Source organism: Camellia sinensis, chromosome 3 (genome assembly GCF_055761805.1).
Source record: "Camellia sinensis isolate YWXY chromosome 3, ASM5576180v1, whole genome shotgun sequence".
Lineage (NCBI taxonomy): Eukaryota > Viridiplantae > Streptophyta > Magnoliopsida > Ericales > Theaceae > Camellia > Camellia sinensis.
Genome location: NC_138963.1, coordinates 19,907,230 through 19,934,201, shown reverse-complemented (window position 1 = coordinate 19,934,201; position 26,972 = coordinate 19,907,230). Strand labels below are relative to the sequence as shown.

General features: G+C 38.6%; 2 protein-coding genes and 1 long non-coding RNA gene across 7 annotated transcripts; 1 reads left to right on the top strand and 2 right to left on the bottom strand.

Moving 5' to 3' along the window:
* Positions 1 to 9,637: 9,637 nt before the first annotated feature.
* LOC114297083 (uncharacterized) lies at positions 9,638 to 15,061 on the bottom strand. Its single transcript, XM_028241447.2, has 5 exons — positions 14,224 to 15,061; positions 12,134 to 12,191; positions 11,936 to 12,053; positions 11,717 to 11,834; positions 9,638 to 10,074 (listed from the first exon to the last, which is right to left on the bottom strand). The coding sequence occupies exons 1-5, from the start codon at positions 14,800 to 14,802 to the stop codon at positions 10,021 to 10,023; spliced, it is 927 nt and encodes a 308-aa protein (XP_028097248.2). The 5' UTR covers positions 14,803 to 15,061; the 3' UTR covers positions 9,638 to 10,020.
* A 2,760-nt stretch (positions 15,062 to 17,821) lies between these two features.
* LOC114297080 (uncharacterized) lies at positions 17,822 to 25,348 on the top strand. Of its 5 annotated transcripts, none has more exons than XR_014362861.1 (6): positions 17,822 to 18,253; positions 18,340 to 18,549; positions 19,322 to 19,363; positions 19,455 to 19,549; positions 23,314 to 23,447; positions 24,432 to 25,348. It is a non-coding gene; the product is annotated as an uncharacterized LOC114297080 (long non-coding RNA). The 5 variants fall into 5 exon arrangements; XR_014362862.1 differs by having other exon boundaries at positions 17,856 to 18,253; positions 19,267 to 19,332; XR_014362864.1 differs by lacking the exon at positions 18,340 to 18,549 and having other exon boundaries at positions 17,856 to 18,253.
* LOC114297079 (Transducin/WD40 repeat-like superfamily protein) lies at positions 20,354 to 25,029 on the bottom strand. The gene is made up of 7 exons (XM_028241444.2): positions 23,338 to 25,029; positions 22,952 to 23,042; positions 22,694 to 22,851; positions 21,890 to 21,941; positions 21,652 to 21,731; positions 21,463 to 21,556; positions 20,354 to 21,376 (listed from the first exon to the last, which is right to left on the bottom strand). Exons 1-7 carry the CDS (start codon positions 25,027 to 25,029, stop codon positions 20,661 to 20,663), a joined length of 2,883 nt encoding a protein of 960 aa, XP_028097245.2. The 3' UTR covers positions 20,354 to 20,660.
* Positions 25,349 to 26,972: the final 1,624 nt, after the last annotated feature.

The window sequence follows — 26,972 nt, the reverse complement described above, 5'->3', positions numbered from 1 at the left end:
CTACAGAGTGATGCCCTTTGGGTTGAAAAATGCAAGAGCAACTTACCAAAGATTGGTAACCAAGATGTTCACACACCTGATTGGCCAAAACAGTGGAAGTTTACATCGACGACATGGTCATGAAGACCAAGGAACCTGAGGGTCATCTGGCCGACCTAAAAGCAGTTTTTGAAATCCTTAAAACATATCAGCTCCGACTCAATGCATTGAAGTGTTCGTTTGGAGTTGGATCTGGTAAGTTCTTGGGGTACCTGGTGACCAGAAGGGGCATTGAGGCCAGCCCAGATCAGATCAAGGCCATCTTGGAATTGAAGAGCCTGACGTCGGCAAAACAGGTGCAAATGTTGACTGGAAAGGCCGCAGTCTTGAACAGGTTCATAAGCAGAAGCTCAGACAAGTGCAAACCTTTCTTCAACTTAGTGAAGAAAGCCACAGACTTCTTGTGGACCGAGGAGTGCGAAGCCGCCTTGGCCGACTTGAAGAAGTATCTGACCACAGCTCCAGTTCTTTCAAATCCAGAACCTGGAGAGGAACTGTTCCTGTACTTGGCAATTTCAGAACATGCGGTAAGTGCTGTGGTAATCCGAGAAGAAAAAATTTTACAAATGGCTGTTTACTATGTAAGCAAAACCCTAGCTGACGTAGAAACTAGGTCCTTGTTTGGTTTGTGTTTCTTAAAAAATTTTGGGAAAAATTCTCTACAAATAAGTTTTCAAAAGTAATCAAACCAAACAAATTTTTTCAATTTTTTTTTCCAAAACTTGTTTGGTTTACAAGTTTTCCAAACAAATCTCTCTCTCATACACATCAAATCAATCACTTTTTTCAAAACTCTCTCAAAATAATTTTTCAAAACATCTTTTGAAAAAAATCAAACCAAACAAATTTTTGTACTTTTTATCTTAAAATATGTTTCTCAAATACAAACCAAACAAGCCCTAGGTATTTACCCCCTAGAGAAGTTGGCGCTGGCATTAGTAATGGCTTCAAAGAAGCTGAACCATTACTTCCATGTTCACAAAATTATGGTGTTAACAGAACACCCATTGAAGTCCCTATTGCAGCAGGGAGACCTGACAGGGAGAATAGCCAGATGAGCAATGGCCTTGGGCCAGTATGAACTGGAGTTCAGACCCAGAACAACAATCAAAGGCCAGGTTTTGGCTGACTTCGTGGCCGAGTTCACGCCTGAATCCATCATACATCGGGCTCCGTTGAGCTGACGTGAACGATGTCCAAACCAGCAAAGAGGAGTAGGGATGGCAATTTAAACCCGGTCCGACGGGGACCCGATCCCTCGATCCCGATTAGTATGATTTTTTTTCAAAAAATACCCCCGACGGGCTGGGGACGGTTTTCAAAAAATAATTCCCGATAAATTTCGGGCCGGGGACGGTGATCAATTTTTCCTTCCCGACCCTGGCCCGACCCCATCTCCGTTCCGTTTCAGCCCCGCTTCTCTGTCCTCTATGTCTCACTCACCTACCCACCGTATATATCTCTTTCTTTGTCTTATCTTAGACTCAGATCTAAGAAATTAAAAATCACAACACACCTCTTCTCTCTTATCTCGTCTCAGATCTCTCACTCTCTCATCTCAGTACCCTTCCTCCTCTCTTTGTTTCTCTTCTCCCTGCCGCCATGGCCGCACTCCGCCACTTCATACTGATGGCGCAACCAAAGTCTCCATCTTCACCGATCGAGACCTCTCTTCTCTTCGTCACCGATCGAGACTTCTCTTCTCTCTGCCTCTTTAACTCCGTCACCGATCGGGACCTCTCTTCTCTCTCCCTCTGTTTGTGTATGTGTGATGACGACAACGACGAGGAGTCAAATCTGCAAATGTGTGCGCGTGTATATGATGATGACGACTACGCAAATCTGCAGATGTGTGTGTGTGTGTGTGTGTGTGTGTGTGTCTGTGTGTGTGTATGTCTCTGCAAATGCGTGTGTGTCTCTGTCTGTGTGTGTGTTTGTGTGTGTATATGTCTCTCCGTCGAGGATTTTTTGTGGTCGGGAAAACCCGATCCCCGTTGGAGACGGGGATGGGGGGAGTGATGGTTTCCCCGCTGGGGATCGGGACCGGGGACAGGGAATTTCATACTGTCGGGGATCAGGGACGGGAAGCGGCAATCTCCGCCCCGTTACCATTCCTAAAGAGGAGCCCAGCCGAAGGCAATGGAAGAAAGGAAGAAATAAAAACTCAGACCCTGTAGCATTTACATCGGCGATTCCTTCCGACTGTTTATTGATGGCAGTTCAAACCGACAAGGAGCGGGGGCAGGAGTAGTTCTGGAATCTCCAGATGGATAGATATTGGAACAATCCATTCGTTTGGGATTTAAGGCCTCAAACAATAAAGCAGAGTATGAAGCATTGATTGCAGGACTAAAGTTGGCAGTAGCAGCAGAAGTAGATGAGGTAATAGTCTTCTGTGATTCACAACTCATAGTCAACCAAACAACGGGCGAGTTCGCAGCCCGAGATGAAAGGATGTCGACCTACACAAAGGAAGTCAATAGGTTGGTAGCCTTGTTTCAGAATTGCCGACTACATCAGGTAAGCCGAGGTGATAACAGTCACGCCGATGCACTGGCCAACCTAGCTAGTGCAATACAACCTGGAAAAGCAAGAACAATTATAGTTGACTACTTGTCGGGCCCCAGCATCGAACCACTGACCACAAAGCGTAAAGCAATGTGTGTGGATATGAGACCAAGCTGAATGGATACAATTGTAGCATTCTTAAAGGAAGAAAAGCTGCCAGATGACCACAAAGAGGCACACAAGATTAGATTGAAGTCGGCAAGATTCAGTCTGATAGCGAAAGGACATCTCTACAGAAGATCCTTCACTGGACCCCTTTTGAGGTGTGTACACAAGTTGAAGATTTTTTATATGAAATACATGAAGGAATTTGTGGAAGCCATGCTGGGGGTAGATCACTAGCTCATAGGGCCATCACCCAAGGATATTGGTGGCCCTACATGCAGAAGGATGCAGAGGCCTATGTCAAGAGATGTGAAAAGTGCCAAAGGTTTGCGCCACTGATACACCAACCAGCAGCTGACCTGAACCCAGTATCTAGTCTTTGGCCGTTTGCCCAATGGGGCATGGATCTCGTTGGGCAACTACCCCAAGCAACTAGACAAAGGAAGTACCTATTGGTAGCAACAGATTACTTCACCAAATGGATAGAAGCTGAGCCCCTAGCCAAAATCCGAGATGTGGACGTGAAGAACTTCATATGGAGGAACATCATCACCAGATTTGGGATTCCAACAGCAATAGTTGCCTACACTGGAACACAATTTGACAGTAAGCTAATCAAGAGCTTCTGTACAAAATTCAAGATCAAAAATTATTTTTCAACCCCAAGCTTTCCTCAAAGCAATAGACAAGCAGAAGCATCCAACAAAGTTATCCTGGATAGGATAAAAAAGAGGCTGCAGGCAACGAAAGGAAAGTGGGTGGATGAATTGCCAAGTGTACTCTGGGCATATCGGACTATGCCGAGAAGATCAACTGGGGAATTCCCATTTGCCATTGCTTATGGCACAGAAGCAGTCATTTCTCTAGAGGTCGGCATCCCAGGGATCATAACCCAAGGAGTAGAGGATGGGACTAATGATGTATTATTAGCTCGAGATCTGAATCTACTAGAAGAGAGAAGGGAGAGAGCTGCAATTCAGCTAGCAGCATACCAGCAGCAGCTTGCCAGGGCTTATAATAAGAGGGTTAACCCAAGGGAGTTCCAAGTCGGCGACTTGGTCTTGAGAAAAGTCATCGGCAACAAAAAGGATCCTAGAGAGGGTAAGTTTGGCCCAAATTGGAAGGGACCCTACAGAATCACTTCGGTATTGGGCAATGGGGCATATCGGCTTGAAGATAATGAGGGCAAAGAGTTGCCAAGACCTTAGAATACTTGTAATCTGAATTTTTTTTACCATTAGATTTTCCTTGTTTTTTTTTTTTTCCGAAGTAATGAATAAAATTCTAGCAGAATTCTTCTACATTTATGACTGATAAGAGATACTTGCCGATGTTTCTAGAATACATGTTTAATGAGAACCCAAGTGGAACTTAAGTTCACATTAGGGGGTAGAGAGTTGGAAAATGGTTCTAACACTTGTTGAAATTTGTGAAAAATTTACAAGTTAAAGTTAAACTATGGATACGTCTAACACTCGTTGAAATTTGTGAAAAATTTACAAGCTGAAGTTAGCCGAGATAATGTTTAACACTTGTTGAAATTTGTGAAAAATTTACAAGTTGAAGTTAAACTATGGATACGTCTAACACTTGTTGAAATTTGTGAAAGTTTTACAAGTTGAAGTTAGCCGAGATAATATTTAACACTTGTTGAAATTTGTGAAAAATATACAAGTTGAGGTTAAACTATGGATACGTCTAACACTTGTTGAAATTTGTAAAAAATTTACAAGTTGAAGTTAGCCGAGATAATGTTTAACACTTGTTGAAATTTGTGAAAAATTTACAAGTTGAAGTTAAACTATGGATACGTCTAACACTTGTTAAAATTTGTGAAAAATTTACGAGTTGAAGTTAACCGAGATAATGTTTAACACTTGTTGAAATTTGTGAAAAATTTACAAGTTGAAGTTAAACTATGGATACGTCTAACACTTGTTGAAATTTGTGAAAAATTTATAAGTTGAAATTAACTGAGATAATGTTTAACACTTGTTGAAATTTGTGAAAAAATTTACAAGTTGAAGTTAGCCGAGATAATGTTTAACATTTGTTAAAATTTGTGAAAAAATTTACAAGTTGAAGTTAGCCGAGATTATGTTTAACACTTGTTGAAATTTGTGAAAAATTTATAAGTTGAAGTTAAACTACGGTTATGTTTAACACTTGTTGAAACTTGAAAAAAGTTTATAAGATTATACCAAGAAAGGTACTTATGTACTTGCCGAGGTACACCATTGGCTTGTATAACCGAGGTATGTCACCCCGAGAAGGTGGCACAAGACTAAGGTGTGCATTGAAGATATGCAAAATATTCTAAAGTATGGAATCATACAAAAGGAGCAAAGGAAAGACAAATATGCAAGCAAAACAAAGAAGCTATATTAACATTCAAAAGGAGTCATGTCGGCCAAAGCTTACAATTGTCCCAAAAGAAGAAAAACCAAAGTACAAAGTATAAAGGAAAGGGACATCGAAATTAAGACTCTTCAGAAACAGTAGATGCATGGGTTTGAAGTTCAGAAGACTACTGGGAAGACATCTCGGCAGCCTTCTCAGTCGCGAGCTCGGCATCTATTTCCTGCAGGGTTTGATTAAGGCTCTTATCGGCAATAGGCACGTCCGATATCGCCTTTTGAGGTGCAGCATTTATGGGAACCTCCTCACCCTCCTCATCTTGAGTCAAGTCCAGGACTTGCTCATTTTGAGAAAGGGACTTGGCCCCAACAGCGTCTTTTGGCTTCCTCACCAAAACCTCCTCCTCAGATTCAGAGTCGTCGTCGGAATGGCTTGGAGTCGGGGGGAATGGCAAAGGAAAGACGTCGGTATTCCTGAGGTGGGAGTCATCGGGGATTTCGAGCTTTTTAAGTAAAGTCATCCAACCAAGGGTGAAACCCTTGTTGCATTCCTGCTCTACTTATTTCTCGTAATCCGTCGTGACGTCGGCCACCCCCTTATTGTATCCTTTCTCATCAGCGGCCTTGACTTCGGCCTCTTTTGTGGCTAGGGCTTCTTGAAGTTCCTTCTGGGCCTGGGTCATCTTTTCCTCGACCTCTCTCTTTTCGACCTTGAGAACCTTCTTGATGGCCTCAGCGGATTCTGCTTTTTCCTCGGCATCATCCTTAGCTTTGATAGCAGCCTCGGCTTGATCCTCCAAGGTCTTCATTTTTTATTGCAAGTTTTTATTAGTCTTCTGCAGACTAGCAGCCTCCCTCTTCTTGTCGGCCAGCTCCTTCCGATTCTCAAAAGCTTGCATTGAGAAAGAATGAGCATGCTAGATGACCTGAAAGTGAACAGAGCAGAAGTTATTAGAAAATTTTCTAAGTACAAGAAAAAAGAAAGAAAGATACCAAGTATGAAGACTTACTTGAACAGAGTGCTGGAGCATCAGGGCAAAATTTTCATACTCACTCATATTGACGTTCCGGTTGAGATCACCGGGAAGAAGTAGAGCGGTACTAAGGGCGACGTTGACATTAACATCATCGGTGCTATCACCAGCTCTGACTGGGCTGTCCTCCAATGTGATCTGGGAAGCCCAGGGGGAATCATGGTTCAAAGACCCCGAGGTGGTTGCAGAGGATGACCTCGGCCTTTTTGATCTAGCAGATTCGGATGGTTGGGTTTCGGCAAGCCTCTTTTAAGCACCAGAATTGGACTTATCACTCTCAGCCAATTTGGAGATTGGCAAGGTGTTCTCAGTATCAATCTGAGTCACTGTTGCCTTTAGTTGAGCCTTCTTCAGGCATTTTTTTGGCTTTGGTTGAGGCTGGGTTTGTACTGGTTGATCACCAACTTCGTTAGGAATATTGGCCAAAAGATCTTTAGCAGCTGCCTTCTGGCAGCCCATCTCGGCAGTAAAAACAGTTCGTCGCCGGCGTTGGCGTTGGGATATTGGGATCAGATAAGGAGCCGAAGTTGACTGCTGCTCTGCTGGATCAGAAGTCGATCCCTGATCAGGCCGAGATATGGAGGCAGCTTGAGGAGTTGTGGCGGAAGGAGGAAACAGACTCTTCTTCTTTTTCTTTGGAACGTCGGAAGAACCGACTTATAGGTCGGGATAAAGTTGAGTAACAGGGGAGCTTTGCACTTGTGGACTGGAAGGTCCAGTAGCTTCTTCAGACTTTTGCTAGGGAAAAAAGACTTTCGAAAGCCTTTTTCTGGTTTTGGAAGAGCTGCAAGAAAAAACAGAAATTAGAATAAACAACGTAATTGAAGACTTTAAAGCAAGTATTAGCACAGGGCTCTTACCATTACCCTCTACAAAAACTGTTCGAGGAAGAGGGTAGAGGTGGAGGTCCTCGTCTGGAGCGAACTCCCAGTTTCCCGAGGTAATGAAGTAATCATCCCTAGCTACCTTATTGGAGTCTGGGAGGTCGGCAATAATTTTGTATTCCATGGATCTCGGTTTGAGGTAGTAAACATAGCTTGTATCTTTTTTAAGGCCACACATGGTATAGCAATATTGGATATCGGCTAAGGTAACCTTAGCATTTTCTTATTTGGCTAAGGCAATTATACCATTTATGATTCGATAGGAATTGATGGCAAGCTGCGAGTTCAACTTATAATAATGGATTATCTCACAGAAAAAGATATCGAGTGGGAGTCGAAGTCCGCAATCGATGAAAGCTACAACGGGGAAGGGCATAGAATCAGCTGTGGGCATGATAGAGTCATCCTCCTCAGCCAACCTCAGATTTACGTCGGCAGGGATGAAAAACTCTCGCCTAAAGTATTCTACCTTGGTTAGGGTGTCTACCCTATGCCTCCACATACCCATAATATTGGCTTAAGTGAAAGGTGTGAGACTTCGGAAGGGAATGTTTTTTTTTGAATGACCTCGGCTAAAATTGACGACTGAATATGTTTCAGTTTTTCCTAAGAATTTGTGGGCTCTATGAACAAATCCCAAACCTAGATCTACGGGAACAAAGATTCAAGGCAGGAATCTGGAAAAGACACAGAAAACAGAAAACAAGAACATGTTTCAGAATCAAGAACAAGGATGAACTACCAAGAATACTGTGACAGAGTGTGTACAAGGGTACAAGGCCAAGAACAATGACAAAAGTGAACAAATGTGTGTGCAGGTTGTGAATACTCAAGAAAAGATTGGGCAAAAACAGAATCGCGGGGCAACCATACTCAGATACATGAACAGATTAAACTAATCAAGGTCATAAGCAAGTTCGCAAAAATGACAGAGATTCAAGATACCATCAAAAACTGAAACGAGAAGTTAAATCGGGAGGAAACAGTAACTCACCGAAAAGAGGAAGCCGGTGTTGAGATCGCCGAAATCAGACGCACGGCGGCAGCAGGAAAAGAGCCTCGCCGGAAGAGGTGAAACAGCGGTGGCAGCAGAGATTCAGAGCTTGAAACAATGGAGGATTAGAGAAAGTAAGAGAGAGAAAGAGTTTGAACAAAGACGGTGTAAAGTGAAGAGACGTAAGGAGAAAGAAGTTTTGTTAAAACTCAAAACGGCGGCAAAAAGGTAATTAATGCGCCTAAAACAACGTATGCGTCAGACGGCGCACGCAGGCGTGAGACGAGTTACAAATGCATATCAAGTACGATCCAGTAAGGGGAAGACGCGTGGCTAAAACAGTTGAGTTATTGTGTACGACAACTCATACGCATGAAGGAGCTTTTGAAATTCATGTTCTTTAAAAAAGACATGTCGGCCTATATGATGATCTCGGCTAAAGAAATTTTAAGTCGACGTATTGGAAGGAAGTTCTGGTATAGGTTCCATCACCTCAGATTGTCGAGGTAATAGAACCTAAGGGGCAGTTGTGGGGATATATTCTCTAAGTATCAACAAGTGGCCAAGGTGACGCCAACGTGTCAGCCGAGGTGCCACGTGTCCTGATCATGACGTTGAGGTTATTTCGGCTAGGCCGAGGTTATCTCCGAAGATATCGGAATCCGAGATAAGTGGATAAGGCACAAGAGTCCTAGAATGAAGAAGGACTGCAACATGGATAAGGATAACACTTTTAAGGAATTTATTTTTATCTCTTGGAGAGTCTAGGATAAACATTGAGCAGAAGTCCATTGAAACTAGGCTTCTATAGGGACTAGGATTGAATTAACTATAAAAGAAAGACAACCCCGATAGATCTAAGGTACGCAATTTATATTCTGAACAGTAAGATTAACACTATTGATTATCTTTGGGAGATATACTGACTTAATCATCGGAGTGCCCCCGGGTGGACGAACCACCGCCGGAATCTTCTTTTTCTATTGCAAGTCAGTCAGGTGCCATCTATTCTGTCAGTGCTCTCCAACTGAATACTGCATTTGGCAGTGTGGTCAGAAATTCACGCACACACTAACTATCCTATGTTTGAAGAAGGCACAACCTGAATATATAATCTTTGGAGTGAGTATCTTGGATAGTAAGTAACAAAGGGCACCAGATCCATTTGGATTGATGGATTTCAAATCTTGGGATATGAGGTTGAAAATGTTGAAAAGTTAGCCATAGGTGAAGACAAGCTTTAAAAAAAAAAAAAAAAGAAAAAAAAAAAGAAGAAGATAAGTTGAGAAAAAGATATATTTAATAGGATGCTTGTTAAATTTAAACCTGAAACCTCACACTATAAAACTACTTATAACTATCGAATAATGTAAATTTTTTTAGATTTAATTAGACAGTGATCCTCAACTAGTAGTAGTAGGTTTCTATTTCCAACATGCTTGGTCCATTTGGCTAACTTCCAAGGGTCACAACACCACAAAGACAAAATCACCCAGGTGAATTCCCTGCTGTGCACTGTGCTCCAATGGTGAATTCATGCCCATTGCCAATTTATGACCTGTCAGATGACATAGGCCAGCTATACAAGCTAACTGTGACCATTTTTTCCTGATAAAAAAACAAAAGCCTATAATAAAAATAGCAATAGAGACCAGGTTGGCCAAACGCTCACTTTACTAAGCATAATGCCTGCATCCAATCTTACCGTTTTGTGACACAACTTTTTATTTTCTTACTCTCATTCTACTAATTGTAAAAAAAAAAATAGCAATAATGGCTCCATATGGTACAGGATATGACTGTTGGGGGTGGGAGGCCCAGTAAACATTTAAGGATGGAGCTCTCACCCTTTTGTTGCCATTGATTGATTTAATTAGAAAATTCAGAGTACGCTAATGTGATAATACAATGATGGAGATCGTAAGCTGGTCCAGTAAATGATATGATATGATTATTTTTCATCATTCAGGTCTCAGGCGGGAAAACTGCTGGACCAGACTTGCCTTTGGGTTATCAGAATTTTTGAATGATTACATCTTTTAGTGCTGAGCATGGCTTGCACCAGGTCGATACTCTCCAATTCCTAGCAGATCCTGCAGGGATTTAGTGTAGATCCACTTAGTTACAACAAAATTAGTGGAGACTGATAAATTGCAAGGTGGTATGAAAAATAGTAAAGTTTGTTACGAATAGCAGACCATTTAATCAGGATAAATGAGATACAAAAATTGAGAGGAACAATAAACAAGAATTGTAAATTAACGTGATTCATCCCAAAATTAGGAATAGATCCGTGGTCTCTGCAGTTTCATATGATAAAAAAGAATTACAACCAAGATATAAAGATAGCCGTCCCCAACACATATACATGGTATTATGGCTACAAGTCACATGTATGAAAATACTAAAATACATGTATTCCAAAGGTTAAGTGATTAGTGATAGTACATATCAAGATCCACACTACCCAAACAAAGCAATAGACAAACAAACAAGAATTGTAATAAGAAATTCACCCTCTTAATTTGGTTCAAACTGCATCTTCTTTATAAATCCTTGGTTCCATGATCTAACCATCTAAAATGCCTGACAGATTTTTCAAATTTTGTGATGGATATTCACCATTTAATCTCATGTTCTACTAGGGTACAAAGTTTAAGCAACTGAGAAACGAAATACCTATGAAATGAGCATTGCTATAAGTGAAAATTTTGAGATGGTTCCCAGAGAAGATGTAGTGGAATTGAAAATGTACCACAGTTTGAGAAGTGCGAGGCACAGCCAAGGAAAAATAGAGAGAGAACGAAATTTATGCCAATTGAAAGAATAAGCAAGCCCAAGAAGGGAACAGTTCTAGAAGGCTCTACAGGGGGAAAGGAAAATCCACAAGGACATAGGACAAGATTGTGAGAAACATTATGGAATCCTATGATTTAAATGAAGACATGATGTTATATGGAAAAAATATTGAAATTTTTTGGCTTACAAAGTAGAAAGTTGCACATTTGCATGGCCCAATACCACCACAACTTAAAAGGATTTACTCTCAATTATTTAGGGGCAGGATATATGGATACTTTTAACTATGGAGTTTATGTTAACATTTAGAATTTTGCATTTATAAGTATGATTAAAAGTGTTGGTTCATCTCAAACTATAGCATACCGATTATCTTATCAACAAAACATGTAGCATTATAAGCTGCCAACTCTGCAGATTCTCAGCTACCGGTCAAAATGATGAAAAGTTACTTCAAACAACAGCGTTCAAGACATGAATTAGTGCTTCCTGAGACTACCCAACCAATTGAAAAAGGCAGTATGCTCCAAAAATAAGGTCACGAAACTTTAAGATGCGAACTGACGTGACTAATTTTTGAGTTAATAGTCTACAATACTTCCAATAGCGACAGCAATCGTCATAACAGTTACGCAGTACCCAAGCATAAGTCAAATACCCTTTTAGGTCAGGTTGAAACATTCACATAAAAATCTGATTTTCTGTTCATCTAGTTCAAATATGTTTCTCAATAAACAAAGACAAAAAAACATGTGTGCAGACAAGGAGTCTTGCAACAAGCAATTGGGTTTGGCTTCTGTGATCTCACTTCATCTAAAATTATAAGCATGAAAATATATATACATCCAACTTCAAGAACAGCTAGTACATGAATCAACTGAAGACATCACATGACATACTTTGAAATAAACCTGCAGGAAAGAACAAGCAACAAACCTGGCATGCTCTATTTTTGGCTCTAGTTTCTGCTGTGCTTGGAACATCATGATTAGGTTTCAAAAATCTCTTCTCACGCCGTTCACATGAACCCCACCCATCTGAGAACCTACCACCCCTAAGAACAAGTATAGGAGAGTTAGTAGTAAAAGCTATAAACTAAATTCTGTGAAAGCAAATTGCTAATTCATTACTCAATCATGGAAGTGAAAACCGTACTGCATGTATGCCCGAACCACAAATTCAGCACGAAGAACATTCCGGTTCTCATCAAATTCAATGGTCTTGTCTTTAATTTCATAGGAGAGGTTGAAATAAAATGATATCTTCCTCCAACCTGGAGAGAACATATGCAGCCCACGATACACTAAGCATACATGACAAAAGAGCAAGACAGGACAGAAAATCAAATTTTACCTGACTTTTTAATAAAAGGGCTCCCAGAAATCATGGTGTAATCACTTTTCTCCAGAATCTGTCCATTTTTTAATGACACAAACACAGTATGAGTTCAAATCAAGAATTGACTTTTTAATCACATATATTGGATGGCACAGGTAGAAAATTCTAAACAACTCCAAGCAGTTACAGAAATCCTAAAAACACAGCGCGCCCCAGGCCTTTTAGTGGAGGTGCAATAGGCACTGTGGATACCCAGAGATTTCAGAGGCTTCTAGCACTTGACTCAAAATTTTATCAAACTTAAATTTGGGTAAAAATACTCAAAAATCTCTCTACCCCGTGACTCAAAACGTATATCAAATTAAGTTTTACCCAAATCAAGGGAGAATCAAAGTTTACTCAAAATTTTCGAGATCATTGTGTAGCCTTCAAATTTACAACCTATGTTACCAAGAACGTGGATCGTTCTGGTACGTGGAAAGGGAACGGAAATGTGGTACGCCACATGTCCCAAAATATAGTATGATAGGGGCAGACTTGTATATATTACACTTAAAAATTTAAGATACTTCTAGAATAATTTTCTTTTAATTATTAGACATCCAATAAGATGTAGTACATTTATACACATTTGTCAAAACTCAACTCATCTTAAATTTTAGTTCATTATATTTGATTTTTTTCCTCCTTAAAGAAATATATTGGAAAAAACTTTTGGGATCGTTTCGGATCACTAAATTTACTGTTTTGAAACGGAAGTGTACCATGCTTTGGAATATGCGTACAAATACACAATTCGCTAGGGTATTAGTGTTTTATGGTAACACAATTTAGAACTCTGCCAAAACTAAAGCTTTTACTCAAATCTATGCTTAATCTGAGTTTGTCCATTGGAGTGCTTCATATCAAATGAAGCTTGAGTTTAGAAGAGGTTTAAAAAATGCATTATTGTCAATCCCAGCTGTTGAGTATCCACACCATGTGAAGTAGGCCATGGAAATCAAATGTAGCTGTTGCAAATTTTGGGCTACAGATTTTCTGAAGATTTTCCAATCTAGGGTGGCTGTGTTAATTGTTAGGATCAAACACACCAAGAAAAATTATCTCACACACACAGAGAACACAATATTTACGTGGTTCGGCCCAATGCCTACATCCACGGACAGCAATGAGAATTTTTCATTAAAATGGAGCAAAATACAAAATACAGAGGAGGAGATGAAACTCACTCAACTCACAACTCTCACTCTCCAATTTCTGATACAAATCATCCTCTCCCTCCCGTCTCTATTTATACACAAAGAGAATGAGAGAGAGAGGAGACAAACCAACTCACCAAAAAATTTCTACCTTCTTTAATAGCAATGGTAAAAATCAACAAAGACAACAACGGAAAGAGAAGGGAGAGACAATCTTCCAGATGCCCAACTCAGACCTCCTTCTCTCGAGGTGGAAGTCTTCTCACGCCATGTTCTCTGACTCTCTCCTTTGCATGGTTTTGCATGCATGGTTTTGCAAGCATGTGGGTTGGAACAACATTAATGGCCTTCCATTATTTTGGTAGTTGGTTGTTGGCAGGTAGATGTTGATTTTTGGGCTCTCCCGTTTGTGTTCAAATGGGAAGAGCTATGAGCTGAGATAGACATATGTGAAGAAAAGAGAGAGTTGTGAGAAGTGCATGAGCTGTGAGTTGAGTTGAGAGAGTGAGACGACTCCTCTGTTTTGTATTTGTTTTTGTTCATAGTGAAGCTTTCTCTCTTTTGGGCTGAACCACGTAAATATTTGTATCTTATTTGTGTGTGTGATTGCTTGTTGATCATTTTCTGGATGTCTTTAATCATAACACCAGCAAATTGGAACCAGTGGATAATAATTTCTAAAGTCTTGAGAGAGACAATTGCAGGATAAGCATTTTGTACTTGTGAAATTAGTAAACAGACTCCAATTGCTGAAGCTTACATTGTTTCATTCATAGTTATCCAGGCATGAATTATCTCTCTTTCATTATAGGCACATTGTAAGATTACATAAAGACCATAGCAGCAAAAAGATAACGAATTCGCAGAGGAAATGAAGAAATGTATAACACAATCTGAGAATTTTACCGCCATGGCTGCATTCTGGTACTCTTTGAAAAGCGAAACGGATGGAAATCGACCAGACAAGCTATGCGTGGAGCTTTCTTTCTCCTCACTCTGTCCATAATTGAACGGCGAACACCCTGAAGCAGTAGGACTACAATCCTTCACCACAAATCTCCGACTTTCTGGCGACGAATAAGACAGCATATTCGGCGTTCGCTGCACATGCTTTACCACAGCGAGAGGACTCGTTTCGCTCAGCTCCGAAACGCAAGACCTCGCCATCTTCTGCGGGCGGTGGTGAGCCCAAGGATCCTGCAAGACCTCGCCGTCGGTTAGAGCACTGAAATCGTTCTGTTCCGAGTGGTGGTTTCTAGGGTTTTTGGGGAATTTGGTAGGTGGAGGCGACGGATTTGAAATTGGAGAGGGGATCGGAGATTGATGATGATGATGATGATGATGATGATTGGTGTAGAGGAGGGGTTTGAAAGACTTGGAGATGGTGGAGGAGAGAGAAGCGGCGGCGGCGGAGTCGATCACCGCCCAGAGAGCAGCATCGTCGAGGTCTTTGTCGTCGACGGGGTAGGTGATTGGCGATGTCATTTACTGTGAATTTCAGAGAGAGAGAGAGACTAAGAGAGACTAGGGTTTTGGAAGGAGATTTGTGAGTGAAGATGAGTGAGAGATCAAATAAAGCTATGGAAGTTTCGCTAAATCTCTCTCTCTCTCTGTGTGTATAGGCGTAAGTTAGCAAGCAGAGCAACAGGTCTGTGAAAAGCAAAACGGGACCAGCGGAACCGCGAAAAAATGATGTCCTAAAGAATTCAAATTGGAGGTGATGCCAATGCCCGTTTGTTAGACTATTGTGTGAGTGATTATAACTTATAACTTAATAATTTATGATGTATAGTTTTGAATATAAATTAATTTTTTATTTATAAATTAAATTTTTTTTCTCTCATTTAAAGAATAAGTTGATTTTTAACTTATAAAAAGTTATAAATTGTATTGTGAAATTGAACTAAATATATCAAAATAGTTTAAATTAAGCTAAAAATTAAAATAGGCTGAAAATAAATCCTACCAAACAGGACCAATACGATACCGTATTATGAAACCGGAATCTGTTCTCTAATTCTTTATTTTTTGTATTTTTAGTGAATTTTTTTTAATTTTTTAAGATTTTTTTTTACTTTTTAGATGTATGTAAAAAATAAAATATTTATAAAAAATATTTTAAATATTTAGGGCTGGTTTGGTTTATCCTAAATAAGCTAAAAAGTCAAAAAGTTACTCCAAAATCCAAAAAGATATCATTATTCACCAAAAAAAAAAATTAAAAATTTAATTTTCTTCAAAAAAAAGTACCCACCGAATTGATGTGTGTGCAGCTGCTGTGTGCGGCAGTGGAGAAAAAAGAAATGATTGGGTGTGGTTTTTACACATACCGTTGTTCGTCCCATGGGGGTAATCACGGGTCCCATTTTGATAATTTGAACCGTTCAATGTGTAGAAATCGTCGAGTACTATATGCCTGCAAAAAATCACATTGATCGGATATCGATAACTATATGATCAAATCAGTTATGTACAACAAATGAATGGTGTTATAATTAATGATTGAAAAATAAATAAATCTAATCAGATAGCTATCGATATCCGATTAACATGATTTTTCATAGGTACATAGTGTCTAATCAGATAGCTATCGATATCCGATTAACATGATTTTTCATAGGTACATAGTGTTCGACGAGTTACACACATTGACGGTTCAGATTATTAAAATGGGACCCGTGATGACCCCCACGGGCCAAACAAAACCGTCCAGTGCTTTGTACAAAAATTAGCCAATAATTTCCAACTCCAATTGACTCTGCCGGTTGTACGGCTGGGGCCCACCCCTCTCTAATCATCTCTTACACACTTTTTTTATACAATTTTTTAATACACATTTTTTTATAAAAAGTCAAAAAGTTAACCCAAACCTCCATATTTTTTTCTCAACTTTTTTAGTCCAAAAAGACAAAAAGTGCACTTTTTTAGGACATCCCAAACCAACCCTTAATAAATATAGAAGGATACAAAAATATATTTATTTTTTTGTATTTGATTAATTTTTGAATATTTTTTTCATAAATAATATACTTTTTAATTGTATATAAAAAATTTTAAAAAATAAATATTACATTTTTTTACTAAAAACAAAAAAGAAAAAGTTGAAAACAAAATATTCTCTAAAAAGTGGATTCGATTTTTTGAAATCAAGAAGAAGTTTTTGACAAATATTTAGCTCCCTCAAATTCTAAAAATTACATTTTATCTCAAATTTTATAATTACATAACGATTACTCTAATTAAAAATTTTCCAATTACTCCAATTTGGATTGGCATTGTAGGCAAAAAAATAGAGAGAAAAAGAAGAGGACTTGTGTTAGATGGTCTTTATTGTGACAAAAATATTATGAACCCACTCTGATTCATTCATAATTTATTTTGATGTGTTTATGTGGTAAAAATTAAATTGATAATATGTGGGGTTCACGAGTAAAATAAATTTGAACAGCTGATTTCTTTTTTTGAGTAAATTTTAAATTCATAAGTCTAAGTTTGTAGTATTGTTATTATTGTGATAGTGATGATTGGAAAAGAATTAACAAAATAGTTAAATTTCTAAAATTTCATAAGAAATTTTTTATATTTGTCAAAAATCTCATGGCACATTACTCCAAAATAATTTAATTTTAACTTTTTTTTTGGTTGTATCAAAGTACTCCAAAAAAAATTCTTTCTAAAAAAAAATACTGCAAAAAATATTGTGATAATGCATGTCATATGAGTTGAAAAAATAATACAAATAGAATAATATTATCGACACCCTATTTTTAATACAAATGAATCTCATATTAGTATGTGGTAATATTAATTGTATTTTTGTTTTGATTGAAAGGTAAAAAAAAATCATAAAAATAATATTTTGTTTTGTTTTGAGTTGAGTTTTTTAATTTTTATTTAAACTTAGGAGCCAAACAAGAAGTGATAACAAAATGAAATTTTTGTAGGAAATTTATTTAGGATAATGTTTGGGAGCTCGAAACATTGTCCCCCCGAATCCCCCTAATGCCCAAAACGACGTCGTTTTGGGCATTAGGTTTTTTTTTTTTTTTTTTTTCTTCTTCTTCCATTTTCGACCATTTTTCGAGCTCAAACGCAGGGGATGAGGCAGAGGGAGAGAGAGAGAGAGGGAGAGCGGAGAGGAGAGAGGGAAAGAGAGGGAGAGAAGAGAGAAGAAGGAGACACACACACAAATGGCCCCTGCATTCCGGCCGAGCGGCCGATCGTCGAGTTCATCCGATCGTCGAGCTCCGCCGATCGTCGAGCTCCGCCGATCGTCGCATTCCGGCCGAGCGTCCGCGTCTGCCTTCTTCCTCCGCCCCTGCCTTCTCTTCTTCTTTTTTCTTCTTTCTTTCTTCTTCTTTCTTCTTCTCTTCCTTCTTTCTGCGTCTGATTCTGATTTTCTGATTGAAAAAAAAAAAAAAAAAAAAAATCAAACGACGAAACGACGTCGTTTCGTAATTAGGGGGATTCGGGGGGACTCAATTCGAGCTCTCTAGCACTACTCATTTATTTATTCACTGGGGAGTTGATGAAGTATTGATGGCTCTGTAGTCTATAAGCAACTACCACAATCTTATCCTTCACCCATCCCCTGCTTATCCTTCACACCCCCTTTGAACCGCTTCAACGCTGTTCTCTCAAACCGTTGAAACGGACTCCAACACACTCCATCATCATCGTCTCCAACAACACCCCCAATCACATCAACACCACCATCATCATCATCTCCAAGTTCAACCGCCTCTCTCATCAACACCTTCAATTCATCAACCGGCCATTCAAACTCCTCCACCTCCTTCTTCTCTCTCATCTCTCCTCCTAAACCCCTCTTCCCTCCAATTTTCGCTCGAATTGCAGAGAGAAGTATTGGATCCAAGTAATCTTCAAGCCTCTTGGTTGAACTCGACGATTCGGAGCTCGTGATATCATCATTCCTGTAAGTAAAAAGGCAAATCATATATTCACATGTTGAAATTTGAATGGATATGGTTGAGAGATGTGATGAGAATTTTGAGTACCTAGGTCTGGTGGATGATGAGGTTGATGACTGGGAGTGAAGAGAGGGAGGTCGAACGAGGCGTCTCTGGATCTCTTCGACGGTGGCGAGAGGTTTCGAATCCTCGGCTTTGCTTTTCTCCATCTCTGTTGTCTCTCTTCCGCCGGAGACTCTCTCTCTCTCTCTATCTGGCGTTTGGGCTTTTGAAGCGATTTTCGATCCTCCTTTAAAGCGTGGTACAAAGCTCTCGTTAACGACTGGTCGTTAGTTTCACAAATGAAATATTTTATACCAATGCTACCGGATCACGAAAAAGTTTTACCTTGGAGTCGTCGTCGTCAGTCGACCGGCCATTGATTATAAGTTTTCAGTCAGTTGGCCGGTCGACTGACAACAAATTCTAGACGAATTTTGTGAAACATTTTTAATAATAAACAGCATTTTTAAAAATTTTAAGTGTATGTAATTGGATCGGGGTGGGTCTCACACCTAATTGTGTCCGGCTCTGTGTTTGGATTACACATCGTTGAGGGGTTTACACATTTTTTCACCTCGTAGCTTGATTCTGGAATTCACTATTCAGAAACAATTTGTAGGACAGTGCTAGAATTAAATGATATGGTTCTTTCTTTTACTGTTTGTCTTTGCTTGTATTTTGATTTGAGCATTTCTAATATCATTTGGAAGTTCATTTTGCTTGTGGAGTCAGAGTTGTGGGCAAACAAAACAAAAAAAATTAGTTGCAGTTAATTGCAAATTCATTATTTTCTGGACTTGCAATAATTCATCTGTTTTCAAAAAGTTCAGGATTACAATAAAATTCTGCTATCTCATTTCTGAGGAATGAAATGGAGAGTACCAAATCCTTATGGGTTTTGTTCGATATTTTGATTTCTACAAATTACACCATTGTGAATCTACCAATAGAATGGGCTTAATGTTGCAAATTCCAGGTTATGTTTTCCTAGTGGTTGTAGCTCTTATCATTATTCACATTGCAATGCACAGGTCTGAAGAAGGTATATTACTACAACCTGTCCTGTTTTTCGCGTACGTGAACTATGTTCTCTATTGATACGTGTTGGTGAGGCATCTTGTTCTCATTATTAATGCTCGTTCCTCAATCTGTACCTATTTGAAGGGAAGGAGCAAAAGCAAAATATCCATGGTGATGAGTGTTTGTTCCTCTGCCCTAGTGAGAAGTGAGGGAAAGCTGCCCATTGGTTCGACCAGTTTGTAAGTTCCACTCTTGAAAAAATAATGTACTTGCACCTTATTGACATATCTGTCAGATAATTTACACAGCCTTTATGCATTAGTGTGCTCTGATATTCATTTTCTGTTATGACCCGTGATAAATGTTTGAATGCTGTTTGTGTTGGGGAGAATTTTACAATACACAACTCTTACCATATGCACTCTTAGTTATGTCATTTTCTTGTTAAGTTATGACCAATTTTTTTCTTTAATTATGACATTATTTTGATACGTTTGGTTATGCCTCATGTAATGTTTGGTTATGATTTTTTTTTTTTTTTAAGTTATGACTTAGAAAGTATAGAGTTATGTCATTTTTTTCTTTAGGTATAAGGTGTATATGGTATACACCCTTTGCGGGGTGTGTACCATAGTCTTTCCCTTGTGTTAGTCCTTGAGTGTTTGGATGAATTTGCTTATCTTTAATGGTTATTAGGGTTGGATGAGATACTTGTTGATGATTGTTTTCAAAATATTATCTTGTGATGATTTGCTTACCTCCATTTGCTCTAATGCAAAACATGGAATTATTCTTCTTTTTTCTTGTCATTTCTGAAATTTTATTTTTTGGAATTTGGTGACCCTGGAAAGTTGAATGTATAAGTAAAAATTTAGAGTATCAATAATGGTCCATAAAATGTGGGAGCCAACTAAAGCTGTTGGTTTGCACTACAATAATGTACACAAATGGAATGAGACTATAAAGGATCTTCAAAGGATTGTTTCAAATGCACACTGCACCCGCTGAGATACTACTGAGGAGTCATTTGAGTTCGCCAGCTGGCTGGGTCTTTTTGAACAATTATATTCTAAGAACCTAGATACACACACTACTTGTAGCTCTGACTTTCATAAACTCAGCTCTGGCTATAATAATTGCATTCAATATCTCCTGAGATTTTCTAAATTCAAATGTTTAGTTGAAAATGCTCAGAACACCTTGCCTATGAACTAAAAGTGAATTGGCATTTGTCTAATATACACAACCAGACATTTACAACATAGAACTGCTTAGAGTGAAACAGCCCCTGGCATTCCACAAGACAAAATCTTAAACAAAAACAAGTACCTTTTACTGATACAAAACCTTTTACGTGAGGTCTCTGAAGAGATTTGTCTGGCGGCGAACCCTAACTGGCAACCCAAAATTTTGATAAGCTCTGATCTCACCTCCCAGGCCTGCTGTCACAATCACCAAGCCCCATGCTGTTGCTTGGACAGCGTGGCTTCCATGGCCTCCATGGCTACTACCCTCAAGCAAGGACCAGGAGGAAGACCAAGTCTGAGATGGAGAACTCCCAGACCCAGAAATAGAAGGCGAGTAACCATATCTCACTGACGAAGAACCTAAAGAGAATGACTCACCATTTCTAAACCCAGAGTCCGTGCAAGGTACCTGAGCGAGTTCTTCATCTTGGCAACTTCCAGCTCTCTCCAAGAGACTATTTCTCTTGGGAAGAGGCGGCAATCTTTTGCCGTTTGATCCCGATAAGATGTCTTCTTGGGTTGGAGATCCAGTAGCAGTAGGTGGGCATGGGGTGGAGTGTTTTGAGTGCCTCTTAGAGTGCACTTCAACGACTGGTGGCTCAAATTTTATGCTACCAGGCCATGGGATTGCAACTGAAACATCTCTACACTGAAAGTGTTCATGAGAGTGAGTAGTGACCAATTTCCTTTTCCCTGCACCTGCGTTTCGTTGCTCTTCGCGCTTCCAAATATATACCTGAGAATCCTCACTTGCACATACAACATATTTCCCATCTGGGCTAAATGAAGCCGAAATTTGGCTGCTAGTGTTTCGGAAACCTGTAATCCAGCATCATATCTGTTATGTGGCAAACACATGAATCTGTATTCATATTGAGGATATATATATATTTTTGAGGAAACACCTCTGAACTTATGAATGATTTCTGAGCCATCAATGATTCGAATCCGAGAGTCAGCGGAAGTTACAAGCACTTCAGAAGTATTGCTTGGGGCAAACTGTTCATAAGCAAGGTTAGTTTGTGATAACTGGTTGAGAAAAGAAAGGCTTGTGTATGTCAAGATGGAACTATAGGAGAAAATTAGAAGATTACCTCGAAACCAGTGATTTTTTTTGCTTGGGATTTTTTCCTGTTTCGTGTCTCAATCTGAGCTTTTTGTTCTAGCCTGCAATCTTAGTCACCAAATCAACTAGAAATTAATACATTTGTCTGTATATTATATGATTAGATCAAAAGGTAGATGACAAGGTTGGTAAATGATAGGACAAACATATTAGAGAAAGCAAGGATTGAAAAAGGAAAAAGAAAAATCTGGTAGAGCAACACATACCAGCTGTGCTGTATAAATGACAACTTCCTGTATTTGAACCAACCATAGCACCCTTCAATGATGGAGAACAACAGACATTACTGAATATATAAAATCATGCTAGAACCAAATTATAAAAAATAAAAAAAAAAATTGCTAATGTTATATTTACCCCTCTTTTAGGGTCCAGCACATATTGCTGAGTTGATTCAGCTTGATGAAGATATGATTCTGTACATGGTTTTAAATAGCAGTATCGTTCGCGATATAATGATATTGGGAGTATTGAGCGATATGTATAGGGTATCGGGTGTTATAGTTGTGATTTTGTACTATTGTTAGTCAAAAAAAGAGTTTATAGCCAAACTGGCCATGTCGGCTATGAATTAGCTATAAACCGATACGTATCGGGCACCGGCCAATACACATGCAATTTTCATTCCAACCTGTGTACCAGATTGTATCGGTATCGAAAGACAAAAACCCAATACATGCACCCATACCAAATAGGCTGATATTTAAAACCATGATTTTGTTACTTGGTTGAAACCTTTTGATACATTTAAGTTGAAAACTATCAAACTTTGGTGTTGGTCAAACAGAATGGGGTACTCAAAAACTATCAAACTTTCAATTTCGGGATGTCCATGCAGTACTACTTGTGGATTATAGAAATAGTCCATGTACTTCTGGAATGTAGGTTTAAGTTGAATCCCAACCACACATAAACTAAATGAAGCAACAATTTTGAGTCCACTCCAATTAAAGGAAAAGTTAAACAGAATATCAGGGGAAAAATAGATAGGGAAAAATCAGAGGGGCTACCTGGCCATCAGGGGTATAACAAGCAGAAGTAACCATTTCATGAAGGTCAGTATAGTCCACGAGTTTCCGATCCGGTATGCTCCATATTCGAACCTTCGCATCAAGTGAGCCGCTGATGAAATAGTCATCATCTGTCGGGTTGAATTGTATACAAGTTACTACAAAACCGAACATATATCAGAAGCAAAGGTATGTTAGATAGAAAATACATGACAAAGGTGATTGATTGAGCACTAATGGCATGTTTAGGCATTTTACCATAATCATTATGTGCAAACAGCTTTAGACAGCTCCTAGTTTCCATGTCCCATAGCCTGACTGTCTTGTCCATTGAAGCTGAAAGCAACAGCTGCAAATGCATAAAAATTTGCATGATTGTATGTCAACTCTCTATGTGGACCATAGAACTAGTAAAGTCTTTAATTATTCTCAAAATGGTTGCTTCTGATTAAAATTAAAGGTAAATTTGACTCTGATGTATGAAAAGTCAAAACAAAGATTGCTATTTGGCTTCAATGAAATGTTGCCTTTTTGGAAGTTTTCCTTTTGAAGTCTTTTTTTTTTCTCTTTCTTTTGTACTTATCAGTTTTTCTGTTTTTTTCTCCTCTACTTTTTAGCAGTATCAATCGTGGTGAAAAGCTTACATGTGATTTTGACCAAGAGAGGTCCAAGACATCATCCAGGTGACCTGTGAAAGAGCATACTGGTCTTTCTGAGAGCGAGAATACAGTTTCTGGCACATGGACATAATCAGGTATTAAGTTACCCTTTTTTTTGGTGGACCCTTTTCCCCTCTTCCTCCTCTCTGACAGCATTGGCGAAAGCTCTGCGAGATGCAGCCGTTCTTTCCTTCTCTCTGATGGCATTGGCGAAATCTCTGTAAATGAAGATGGTCGGTCTGACATACTTCTTGCCATGGGGTGAAGTGGGGTAGAACTAACAGAATTATAATCATCATATGGTTTTACCGATGTAACTTCACATTCTTGTACTTCCCACACGTGAATTACCCGATCTTCGCCTGCACTCGCTAGGTAATGCCCATCTGGATTGAATCTCATTGTCCAAATCGAGCCCTCATGAGCCTGAATTTCTTGACACAAATGCAAGGCAGTAAATTCTTTAATGGATTTCCCATGCTGACGGACTTTAATCCACTTATTGGTTGAATTCTTGTTAGTCCGTTGATCTCCTATTGAATGATCTCTTTCTTTGTCGACGATTAATCCGCTCATTGAATTTGCTACACCCTTTATGTTCTTCAACAGGGCAACGCCTCTTCTCTTGCTGTTTCGAAACCTCTTGCTAAGGTATGAATTCGTGTTGATTTTCCTTGCATCGTCGAGGCTTCTTGATACATTTTCGCGGCGCATAAGCTCTTTAACGACAGGGGAATAACCGACACACTTCTCGAATTCCTCCATGGTTAGCTGCTTCCCAGTCTGAACTTCGCTCAGCCTATTCCACATCCCATCGTCATTAAACTCTTTGACGATGAACTCCTTACCTGTATCCAAATTTTTTATCAAAAAGAACGCACCAAACTGACCATCCGACAATATAGATGACAACACGGCGCTGTTGAGCATCGAAGATCTATTTCTGGATCTTTTTGGTGATACTTTTACTGTATTTGCATATTGACATATACCACCATGTGGTGTTACTAACATTGACGATGTTCTTGTGAGCCGTTGTTTTGATATGTTTCCTATGAATTCTTCTTTCCTTTTCCTAGTGTTTGCAGAAAATGATTCTATATCTCCGTCTGATCTTGATCGAATGAGAAAAATCGGAGTACTTGAAGGTGAAGGTGAAGTGTCCAGTTTCAAATCTTCCAATGGGGATGAATTGTTCACTGACATTGTCGAAGGCTGATCGCGGTCATAGTTCATTCTCTTCGAACAAGAATCCTTGAGCCTGGTGTTATTGCGGCTGAGCAAGTTCTTGTTGCTTGACAGCCCCATTCCCTGAAGAAGCCGCCTCCGACGATCCTTAATTGATCCGGGCTCCGCCATCCACATGTTGAAATCCCTAAGCATTGATGCCTGGGCTCTGGCTGGGTCGATGCCCCGCATGTTGTGAATGGGGGCCGATGACATGGCGGAAGCAAAGGATGTGCGACTGTCATCGCCCTCGTCATCGTCTGACCCAGAAGATGCCAAGTCAATGGGTACAGCGGAGGACAATCTATCGAAGCTTTCAAAGAAGCGGTCATCATCATCGTCATCTAGTAAACCTTCCCAATCCATTGTCATTGTCCTTCGCTCCATCACTGTGCATTTTGTATGAAGTTTTTGGTGCATTACTGAACCTCTTTGTTGAATTTGAATCATTTTTGTACATTGGCGAATAGGTATTATCAGCAGATCAAATCAGAATCGAGAAAAGATAGAAGAAAAAATGTGTGAGATCTTGAGTGAGCTGTGCTTGAATATTTCTTTTTTCTTCTTTTGTTTCATTGAGAAAGAAGTGGCTTGGAAAGAGAGGATGGAAGAGAGAAAAACAAGGGAGATGACAGTTATGTTTTTCTTTGTTTGGTTGGCAAGAAAGAAAGGGTCAAGGGGTTGTCAATTACCTCTCCTCACGTCCCTACATGTTACCAAGCAAGTGGATTTCGTTAACATTTTCAAAACTTGTCTAGATTTACCACCACTCATATCTTGCCACGTCAAACCCTATAATTCTTTTTTATTTTTTGATTTTTAAGTGATGGATACGACCCCTACCCGCTTTGACCTGAATCTTAATATCATGATCTTATTGTAATAATCTGACGATCTAGATTTAAAGTTGAATGAAAATATGATATTGTCCTTGGGTGTTTGAAAAAAATTGTTGTCATTTTGCTTTATTTTTAACTTGTAACCCAAAACTTTGAGTTAAACTAGATCATGTTTTTTATGGCTATGTTTTTTGTCGGATGAAGAACTTATTCAAGACAAGGTCCTTTGAGGGAGAGGCATTGAGTTAGTTGAGGATTTAAACCCTTGCCGGTTGTGAGGGGAGAGCGACCCACACACCAATTTAAATTTATTCAGTTTTTTGAAAAAAATTTATGTTTGTAGTGTGTTTGCCTAATAATAAGAGACTATATTTAAAAGAATGAGAATAATATGGACGAATTACAAAACACATTTGATCGGACACATCTGCGTGGTGTTTCAGATCCACATCATACATTGTATGTTTAGTTGGATTGGCTCCCTTGCATGATGTTCGTCGTGAGGACTGTGAATTAATCAGAGGTTGATCTCAAGGGTGGTGTTGCATATATTGAATAAAATATAAATCAGGTGATTATTCGGTAATTTGAAAGTACGATCACGTGATATTTTATTATAGTATGATTGGTAAAAAATGTAGAGTATTGATTATTTATATTGGATGATTGAGGAACATGAGAGAGTATAATGAATGGTGATTGTTGAGGTAGTATAGTCATTAGTATTTCGGAACTGGTATAATTTTTCATATAAATCTGTTACATAATAATTTTTTCATTAGGTATAAAAATATAGTACAAAAAAATCTATCATATAAGTTTTTTCATTACATACAAAAATCTCAATACATAATGGACAAAAATTATACATGTTGATCATTAGATCTCTCTTTTTATTTTATTCTTAAATTTTAATTGAAAAAAAGTAGAAGATAGAGATGGTCAACCTCAATTAAAATGTACATTCCCAACAAAAATATTAATGTTTGTGCAGTTGTTGTTTCAATTTGTGATGAAATATACAAATAACAAAATTATGGTATGCAACCTAATGTGAAAGTTATCCTTCTAGTAGTAGTGAGTAAAAAATTATATATATATATATATATATTGTGTGAAAAGAAAAGTTAAGTCATTTATAATTATTTATGTTACAAAATTTTGTAGTATTGTTATAAAAGATATATTATATGCACTCTTTTAGGGATGTACATAGTATCCTTACCTTAATTTTTTATGTATTAATTTAGTATTAAATCTTAATTTATTTTCAATTTTGAAATGGAATATGATAGTTTAGACTAATTAATAGAAAAAGTATACTCATGTCGTGGTCCCCGTGGAGATCGTTTGTCCCTGTTTATACATTAAATGACATCTAATTATCAAACATATATATTCCAGTTTTCTCTCACCTTGCATTCTCTTCTTATTTTGTATATAAAAAAAAATCTTCATCAAATCAAAAAATGCTTCCACAGTTTTTTTTTCTTTCTAATTTTTATTTTATGTATATATAATTTATATATATCATATTGTTCATATATAGGTGCT